The 10115-nt window shown below is 36.7% G+C and overlaps 1 protein-coding gene across 1 annotated transcript; it reads right to left on the reverse strand.

Annotated features, from left to right (window-relative positions):
• Positions 1 to 5872: 5872 nt before the first annotated feature.
• Positions 5873 to 9836, reverse strand: LOC137729866 (glutathione gamma-glutamylcysteinyltransferase 1). The gene is made up of 8 exons (XM_068468917.2): positions 9546 to 9836; positions 8995 to 9151; positions 8239 to 8477; positions 7825 to 7988; positions 7631 to 7682; positions 7032 to 7259; positions 6408 to 6899; positions 5873 to 6279 (listed from the first exon to the last, which is right to left on the reverse strand). Exons 1-8 carry the CDS (start codon positions 9618 to 9620, stop codon positions 6193 to 6195), a joined length of 1494 nt encoding a protein of 497 aa, XP_068325018.2. The 5' UTR covers positions 9621 to 9836; the 3' UTR covers positions 5873 to 6192.
• Positions 9837 to 10115: the final 279 nt, after the last annotated feature.

Genomic DNA, 10115 nt, shown 5'->3' on the forward strand with positions numbered 1-10115 from the left:
TCATTTATGTGAGTTATTGTGGTTGCCATACACTATGGTTTATTTATGAAATATTGTTAAGTTTTTCATTTTCGAGATGTTACTGTTTACAATAAGTATTATCATACTATACGTAGTATGCTATGTTTTGGAAACTATTCTTGTTTTACTGTAAGGGGTTATTATGTTTTCAAAAAGGTTTTACAAAGATTTATTTTTAGGCCCACTCACCTTTGTTTTTAGCTTATCCAGGTTTTAGTAGCTGAGCTTTCGTATCGACGAAGATTCTTGGCAATCTTGGTATTGGAGATTACATTCGATGATATAATTCTCATCATACCTCTATTGTACTTTACTTATGCTCTGCATCACGTATGAATTGAGTTCAAACCCGCTCACATACGCACTCTTATATTTAGGCACTTAAAGGCTTAAATTTATTCACATTTTCTACATCACTACACTTTATGGCTTTGTCACCCTCTTGGTGTCAGCCAGCACAACTCGATTCGAAGTTCAGGTGGACATTCCGAGTCGAGGTATGTCAGTTTTGTATTAGAGCATAAGTTTGGGCAGTTTTGCATTCATCACACACATGATGTGCACATCCTCGATTCTTGAGTTTAATTGTCAAATCTTGCCACCTCGTCGAACATGAAAAATGTATTAACTTTCTCTAAATTTCGAGTGACCTAGATGACTTATTGACCTTTCGGAAGAACATTTTGGCGAACATCGCTAAATTTATATAAGAACCTCCCTGCCAAGGAAGATCCTAATTTGGAATGAGTTGATGGCCCTGACGCAGGGCTAATGTATTAGTAATTGTGCACTGCCAGAGATTTTACTTGTCAATCCCATCACTATTTTCCAGCTATCATTAACAAACCAAGATAGGAAACCAGAAATAGTCTTGATTCCTTGGCAGTCCCTGTTGGTATACCACTTATCATAATTCCTACGAAGTTTCACTTTCGTCGAAATCTCTAGAAATGTCTCGAACGACAATGTGGTGCTAAAGTGGTAGAACCCAATAAAAGAATATTTGGGGGACAATCACCTTTGGTCCTCGACTATACTAGTCTTTCAAGTGTAGTTATAATTTCGTTATAATTTCGGATCTTCAGGAAGAAGATTGATGTCCGTTAAACCCCATTCTAAAGTAGATTATTAGCAAATTCCTCTTTCCGACCTTTTCAACCAACACTAGTTCCTAGAATTCCTTTCGATGCTGTACTCGTCATATTGATGAGTGTAGGCATAAGAGTATGAGTTATTATACCTTCAGTTAGCAGAAAATCCCAGAAGCAGTAATTAATTTTTTAATACCCTGAAAATTTTAAGTATATGAATTTAATATTCATAAATATGAATATGTGGGGAAAAATCGAAAATAAATCTATTTATGGTTATGAAAATTTAATTGGGAAATTTTAAAATTTTGTTATCGGAAATTATTATAATTTACGTCGTAAAATTTATCGTTAAGGGGAGAAAAATGAAAATGCCCAAGTTGGTTTAACGTAATTATACGAGGATGTATTTTGTCCTCGTATATATATTTTATTGTATGTCTTGATATATTTGGATAGAGCTTGACCCTACAAAAACGTAGGCGAAAACCGTTTGTGAATCGGAGTTGAAATGAAGAAATTAGAGGGGAAAAAAAAAAAAGTTGAAGTTTGGAAGTTGCCAGATGGCAACGTGAGAGTGGAGGAAATGAGAGTTGTAAGAAAGAACAAGGAAGGGGGACCAATCAGGAGAGGAGGAAGGGATGGGAAATGAGAGAATGGGGAAAGAGGGGAACCAGACCCCCATTCGACTAGTTACCTTTTTGTGACCCGATCCGACGGAAACAAGGGTTTCCGATACACTTTCAAGCCAAATTGGTGCAAATTGCACCGAATTATCACTTGGAAACATATCCCTGACCTTCCCTCTTCCATTTTCACCAAAAAATCGATGGAAATGGGCCTTGATTTGGGTAAATGGCACCGAAAGGTTTCGTGGGTGCACGACGGTGATCGGTCCATTTCGAAAGCCTCACCGTCGACCACCACCATGGTTTAACTTCTTTTGAGCTCAGGAACAAAGCCCAAACAAGTTTGGGAGCATCAAAGTCGTTTTGAGGTTGAATCGAGCACACCCATTTCAAGGGTTTCAGGTGGATCGAGGCTGTTTTCAAGTGTTTCCCGGCTGAATTGGTCTTCGGCCCAGGTATGAAAGTTGCTCCCTTTGCCTTGTTCTATATTTTTGTAAAATTTGGTAATTTTTGTAAAATTTGGTAATTTTTGGAAATAATTGAATTTTTGGCAAGTCATGGCGGCCAATCGCTACGTGCGGCTGCGGCAACGTGTGGGCTGAGACCCCCACTTAACCTTCATAGGCTAAATTGGATGCCCTGATTCCATATGTGACATATGATTGATGAAATTCCTTTGTTTGGGTATAATTTCGTTAATGTTCGACACTTGAATATTATAACAATTGACGATCCGAACGTTAGATTGTCACTGAACTTAAATACGTTATAGTATGGAATATTTGAGGACATTAGAAACTTATGAATGGAGAACTCAACGTATGGATCTTCTCATTTGTAAGTTCGTAAAATAAAACGTCGACCACCACTTGAATTCGTGATTGGCAGAGATTCGACCGTCGGATCGTGGTGAGATTTTAGTATGTTATTTTAGAAGTGTAATGTAGACCTTGAGAAGTTACGGATCAGAAATCTGATAAGTGGATCTTCCGGTTTAGATTTCTAGGGTTGTGAACCTTATCCTCGATCTTGATCGATGGTTGACTTTTTATAGTCAAGTAAACCGAGTTTCTAGTGTGTTGTTTATCTTAGAGTGTTGTTGACATTTCATGAAGCTTAGTGGGCTCATTGCAACAACGGGTGTCTTGATTTACGTACAAGTGACTATAATATAGGTGATTTATAATGAATTGTTATTTTAGTTTATTGCCATTGATCTATGGTTGTGAATTGCGAACTACAATTGGCTTGATCCTTCCAAAGGGTATGAAAGTAGTCTAACGAGAAGTTAGATGCAGCCATAAAATAAACAAGATTAAATTTTAGTGGAAAATTGTAAAAGAAATAAATGTTAGAATGGTTATTAACATAAAGGTTAACTATGACATTTTTGGCCTACCACTAAAGGTAAATTACAAAATAAATTATCGGAGGGTTACAAATGGTGTCAAAGCAAGTTATCCTACCTTACACTGTGATATATTATTGATGGTTGTGGATGTGAATTGTGAATTGCATTGATATTGCACTATTTCATAAGTTCTTTGACTAATGATGAATTTATGTGAAATGCCTATATTGTGAATCACTATGAAGTGAATTGAATTGAGTAAGAGTAGAAAATTTTAAAATGTCATATTTTATGTATAGCTCTAAGAATGGGCGTTTGATTAAAGTTTTGGATAAATCTTGAATTGGGTTGATTTTATTGTATGCATTATTAAAATTTCAACGTTAAGATGATGTGAAATTGTGACAAGTAATTGGAAAAGACGTATTATACCTATGCAATTGAGGAATGTTGAATTAGGCAAAAAGGCTCATGGATGTTGAATTGGGCGAAAAGGCCCGTGGATGTTGAATTGGGTGAAAAATGCCCATGGATGTTGATTTGGGTAAAATGACCCATGGAATGTGAGAAATGGATGAGTGGGCACAAAGACCCAAAGTTTATGAGGAGAAGTTCCATGTGTGGGTTGCGAGAATGAATCACTGAAGTGATAAAAATGTGTAATGTGTATTGGCCAGTTATATTACAATCTTTTCCAGTCTACTAGTCACTGATTTAGATAAATGAAAAAGGTGATGAAATTGTTTTTGCCCATGATGGTGAGTAATTGTGATTTGAAATTCCAATGATTTTGGCCAGAATTTCTGATATTTGATTAGTCATTTCTGATGGTTTGACTTGAAATTATGATATTTATTTAGTCAATGAGGATTGCAGATAGATGTTTGATATTTATTTTGCCAATGTGTATGGCTAAAATTTCTCATATTTATTCTGCTAATAATTGTGGTTGGAAATCTGAGATATATAGGTGAAAATCACGATGACTTAATTGTTGATTTCTTTATTTTGAGCTTGGATAAACTCGTAGACTGAGATTATGATTTTACTCACTATAAATGAATTGATGGGAGTAAATGGTGGGAGTAATTCTAATCCCTTTTCGTTAATCAATGGTAGAAATCATTGTTTAGCAAATGATGTTTATGGCTAGAAATTTTAAATTCTTATGGCCAATGATAATTATGGTTGGAAATTTTAATATTTGTCAAAGTCACAATGATTTCACGAATGGGAATGAAATCATGAACTGAGGCTATGATTGGTTTAATATATAGTGGTGAAGAATGAAGGAAATAACTTTAACCTAGCTATTGTGTCACTCTAATAAAGTTTGCCCGGTTGTGTGGCACATGTAATGTTTTTGGTTGGTTTGGTTGCTAAAAATCAAGAGTTTTCATTTTTGGATTTGATATTGCGGACATAATTGATGACGCACACATATTTTATGGCTATATGATTACAATGGTTAGTTTGATTCACGTGAGGATATAAATGAAATCATATAATAAGATTTTGATTTCATTCAATATTGATGGTATTGCGGATTGGTTTTAAATGCCTTATCCTTATTCAGTGATTGAAATCTCAGGGACGAGATTTATTTTAATAGGGTTCGAATGTAATACCCTGAAAAATTTAAGTATATGAATATGTGGGGAAAAATTGAAAATAAATGTATTCCTCTTCACTTGTAAGTGAGAGGTTTTAGGTTTGATTCTCACCAAAGGCGAATTTGAACTACATTATTGCTAGCTCATTGTGAGACTAACCCACCTCCCCTCCCCCTTAGTGTAGATAATATCGTTTGTTAAAAAAAAACTTGAGTTTTTGGAAGACAGAGAGAACTCGAAAGAATACCTGGTGAAGCACTCCTATTTCCATGAACCGGAAAGAAAACCAGATCCAAAACCAGAGTATGACGAGGATTCACTTGAAATCAAGTTAAGTTCTTCGCATACTATTTTGGGTATCAAGGTAATAGTTGAGAGCATGCTAGATCTCCCAATTTGTGACCAACAACCATACTGTTACGATGAAATGCTAAAAGATTGGGAAAGTATTTCGGATTGCAAGGTTACAAATTGGTACTTTTCCAGCTCTCCATTGGCAATCTACGTCCAAACACCCGATATTACGGAACTGAGACTTCCAGCTAAGAGTTTGGACATCATCGATGATGTTTGGATTCCCCCACCGATGATTGAAGACATTAACGGGCAGCCATGTCTCCGGTACTCGCCTCATGGTCACGAAAACGCTGGCTCAGTATGGCATACAGTCAGGTGCTGATTTATTGTTGGACTGTTTGGTGCAGATCAACATGACGGGGCCAAACGGTACCATCACTATGGTGGATGTGAACCTTTCTTACATAATCAAGGCAGTGAATGAGAAGACTGAAGAAATATGTGGCATTCAAACTTACCCTCTTTGAGTATATAAGGCTAAAGTAAACCATACTGCATTCACGAAAACATGAATGGGGAAAGAACCAAAATCTCCATTAAATAAAGATAAAATGATAAAAATATCTTTAATTTTGTCAAATCATTTTGGACATTGTTTATTAAATTGAGGGTATTTTTGTCATTTTGATCCTTTAATAACATTTTTACGGAATGACCAAAATGATTAATAGTGAATAGACGCAGAGACTACTTCTGTTGATTTCAAATATCAGAAACCAAAATAAAGCATGTTAGCTTCTACTGAAAATTCGTAACCCAATTCATCTTTGCATCTCAACTACTCTCTGCGAGTACAGAGTGGGACCAAAGTGACAGTAAAATTGAGTGGCATTGGATTAAATTCAACCAAACACCCCGGTGATCAAGAATTTTGATCGCAAAATGTTGTGCAAACATTCTAACATCGGTATTCCAGTTATCATGCAACTCAATCAGCGGCTTCATCTAAGGAAACAACCTGCTCTTCGCCATGATTCTTCATGATCATTCAGTTCAGTAATACATATAGCTTTCTACGGTGCCTATATTTATGCATAATTTGATAAGTACATGAAAACGGGTTATTGATGCCTTCTCTGCTTGATGTCCGTTGGCGATACTAGGCAAATCAGAGTAAACGTGAGAGAAGTCTAAGGGAGAGGGGAGCCAAGATCCTCGTCTACCCTATCCTCTTGGCATTTCTTAAGAAGGTGGAGCTGGCGTCGCAAGTGCAAAACCTGTGCCATGCCAGTAGGTAATGTTATAAAATCTTGGAAATAAAAGTCGGGCGCAGATTCAAATTATCTGATCAAAGACAAATTAACTTGAAAAAAATTGCTGAAAACTACTAAACATTTAAGCTTACCTCTTCTTGAAGCAAAGTAGGAAGATTTACAGTGGAAACAAGGTTAGATATTTCTTTTGAAAGCTTCTCATCTTTGATCCCAGACCATGTACCTGGGGGCAGGGCCAGTAGAAGTACTGTTACAACGTCATTGCTAGCTGGATGCATCCCAATTGCACAAGAACATCCTGAATTTGTTTTTGACGAAGGAACAAGCATGTCCATCCTCTCCTCAGCTCCACCATTTACCACCATCCCGCTCACAACCGTGGCTGGCTTGTCGCCATTAGCCTTCAAGCATTTCACACATGTTTCCTGACAGCAATACACCCCCCAGGAGGCAGACTTCCCCGACAAAATTTGTGCGCCTTGGCAGCAAACACTCGCAGCAATGTTGCGCAAGTTTTCTTCGTGACCAGAATATAAGTTTCCGCAGCATGAATGTGCTGAAGATAATAATTCTGCCACATGTTTAAAAAGGCCAGTGTCCTGGACTTGTCTCAGTACCTCCCCCTGCAAATAAGTACTCGGGTATTTAAATTACAAACTAGAAAATAGTTTGGGGTTCTTAAAGATAAAAAAAAAAAAAAAATGGGACGATTTGATAGGAAAAGGGAAAACGACGAAACTGAAGGCCTAGATCACCTTGACAGCAAGCCTAGCTTTTTCCTCTGGGCTTAAGCTTTGGCCACCATCTTCTTGTCTCCGAACTTCTGCAACCCACTTGATGAATTGCCCAAAATAGGATGGGAGCGACATGAAAACAACAGAGAGAACTTCCTGAATGTCATTCACCTCCTCTGATTTTAGAAGAAGAGGAACATCATCCATTAAGTATTTCGCAACACCGACCCAACTCTCATGTTTGCAGCTCTGCAAGAAATAAATATCACAGAAAAATAGATAAATATCTTCAACGATCATAAAATAAGTAAGCAACCCAAGATTTGTGATAACTCCAGCACACAAACATAAATACTTTTGTCAAACACAAACACACAAACATATGAGAGAGACAGCTTGCAATAATGACATACAACAAATCAAAACACACCATATAGGTAGAAGTCATATTAACGAAGACAGGAAAAAATATATAAACAAATTACTAGGCCGCGGAGAAAGGGAAAAAGACATGCACATTCAGACAACCAGAATGAAACCCAACCGAACTGTGTATGGGGGAGTTTGGTTTGGGTTTGGTTTGGGTTTTGAAGCCATTAAATTGACGAATTCAATCATACCAGGGTATAAAGTTGACCTGGTTCCCTGTGCGGCCTAGATATAAGCATGAACCTGGGCACATTTGAGAATTAAGAATGTCATTGAAATTCAACGCGTTTCATATTCTAGCAAAAATATATAGCAATGGCTTTCAACATGCACATCTGATATAATTTGCAATAGGTAATATTCACTAGCATGCATGAATACCTACCCTCTGCGTTGTCCAGTAGAGGAATCAACATTATTCATGGCGTCCCAAAGAATTTTGAGGGGCACCCAATGAGGAGGATACTTAAAACGTGCAACGTCCAGAATAAGCGCCATGTCTCTTCCAGCATGAAATCCACCAATTGGTGAAAAATGACCGGTACCTGTCTGCAATAAACAAATTCATTTGTACTTCAATACCTGATCAAATTTCAAAGAATTGGGGAGTGTGACATGGGGCCATATAAGCAGAATCATAAAGTGAGATAATCATCAGGAGTTGTATTAACAAGTTCCCATAGTTCGATTCAAATAAGCTGTGTATAATAAGGCTGAGAAATATTAAGCATTTCCACAGGTAACTAAAACTTATCAATGGTTCACCAAAGAAAATGTAGAGTAGTATAGTAATAATAACCTGTTTGAGAGCGGATCTATCATATGATGAGATCACATGACAATCATCAGAAGTAGAACATCTCAATACATATTTACGAAACTGATCAATTGTGCTATGATTTGTGCGAAAGGCTTCAACTTTTGCTCCAGCGCAGTGAGCCAAGCAAACAAGCTTCCCAAATGAGATGCCTCTTACTTTGACAGTCTCCAAAGGCTCGCAGCAGTCTAACATAGATTCATCAAACCATCTCCAGGGTCCTGTGAGAAAGAATTCAGTTTATAATATATATACATTATAGGATCAAACTTGACAAAAAAAATCGCTAAACATAAACGTTTATTACATTCAAGGCATTTGCAAACAAGGATGGAGTCAGTAATGAGAGGCAACAACTACTATAATGTGTAAAGCATTTTATTCTACTAGCAAGGAAAAACATCACACAATATTAAAGCGTCAGACTTGTAGGAGCTAACCAAGAACAAATTCTTAAATCCCACAAAGTTATACTTCATCACTCCAAACATCGTACTCGATAGGACAAGAAAGCAATTAGTCTAAAGCAGTTTGATCATCAACAACTCAGATTATAACGACCTGGACAATTTCGAAAGTCAATGTAGTCGGAAATCCAATAGAACTTAAATGGACGCAATTAACAAGATAGCCAATATAACGAAACTTGACTTGTGAATTTTAAAATGCCATTCACTAGCTTGATCAACAACAAAATCATACCTTCAATCCTATTAGCTGATAAAACTTAAACTTTACCTTTCCATTTCCTTCCGGGATCAATACCAAGGGCATTCAAAACCATGGACAGGCTCGCCAATCCACAATAAGCGGGCTCTGATTGCGTCTGAAAAGAAGAAATCAACCTATAGAAGTTTTCCATAGTCCCACTCTGAATGGCTTCAAGAAAAAGCTCCTGCAATTCGAAAACCACCAAATCTAGTAACCCAAAAACAATGGTTCTGAACAGCAACACATCACAAGCACAAAAGTCACTCACTCCCAAGAAAAACACCATATAATTTGACATGAATAATCTGCAACATTCCCAAAAACACAAGCAGCCAAATAAATGTTGTGTCATACATAAACTGAACTCAACATTTTGTACCCAAAATAAAAATCGGGGGAAAAGGAAAATTCAGATTGTATTATAAAAAGGGTATCTATAGAAAAAGTTAAAGTTTCAAGCTTTAACGCTAAATGTTAAGACTCACACAAAAAAATTAAAAATTGGGGGAAACTAAAAAATAATAGAACTCAAGAAAAAGTAAGTGACGGAGTGAGGAAGTTGCATCTAAAGGTTGTACCTTTCCCTGTAAGGAAGCAAATTCGACTGCAGGAGGAGATGGAAGGATTCGTCTGTACAGCCCCGCCACAGCCATTTTTCTTAATTTTTTTTTTTTTCCTAAAAATTAAACAAATAAAACCCAAGAAAATTTCGGGGAAGAAAATCTGATCTGGGCAGGACTGAGAAAATTGAAGTGTCCAAGTCAAGGGGTTTGGGGTTTTGGTTCGGGTCGGCGTCGTCTCGGTGGGACAATTCTCTATTGCGTTCGATTAGGAAAGGGAACCCGCGTAATTAACTATTTCAAACGCCAGGGCTTTTAAGCTAGTTTGGTATTTACGTGCTCTAAAAAAAATAATTGTTTTTGTTGTGATGTGATAATAAGCAGCTGTGAAATAAAGTAGCAGAGTGTTTGGTAAATTTTTTTGTAAAAGTGCTTTTGGAAAAAAAAAAAAAAAAAAACAGTATTATAATGTTTGGTAAACTTTTATGTAAAATAACTGTGACTGTATGAATGATCAAGAATTGTATAATACTAGATGTGCTATTAATTTAATTTTCTTAACAAATAAAGATGAATTACTAAATATAC

This window comes from Pyrus communis, chromosome 10, assembly GCF_041283825.1.
Source record: "Pyrus communis isolate YQ-2024b chromosome 10, ASM4128382v1, whole genome shotgun sequence".
NCBI lineage: Eukaryota > Viridiplantae > Streptophyta > Magnoliopsida > Rosales > Rosaceae > Pyrus > Pyrus communis.

Coding starts and splice junctions, on each gene's coding strand:
- LOC137729866 (XM_068468917.2), bottom strand. CDS start 9,620: ATGGCTGTGGCGGGGCTGTACAGACGAATCCTTCCATCTCCTCCTGCA. Junction 6,900..7,031: donor AAGCTAGGCTTGCTGTCAAG/GTGATCTAGGCC, acceptor ACTTATTTGCAG/GGGGAGGTACTGAGACAAGT. Junction 6,280..6,407: donor CTACTTTGCTTCAAGAAGAG/GTAAGCTTAAAT, acceptor GGCATGGCACAG/GTTTTGCACTTGCGACGCCA.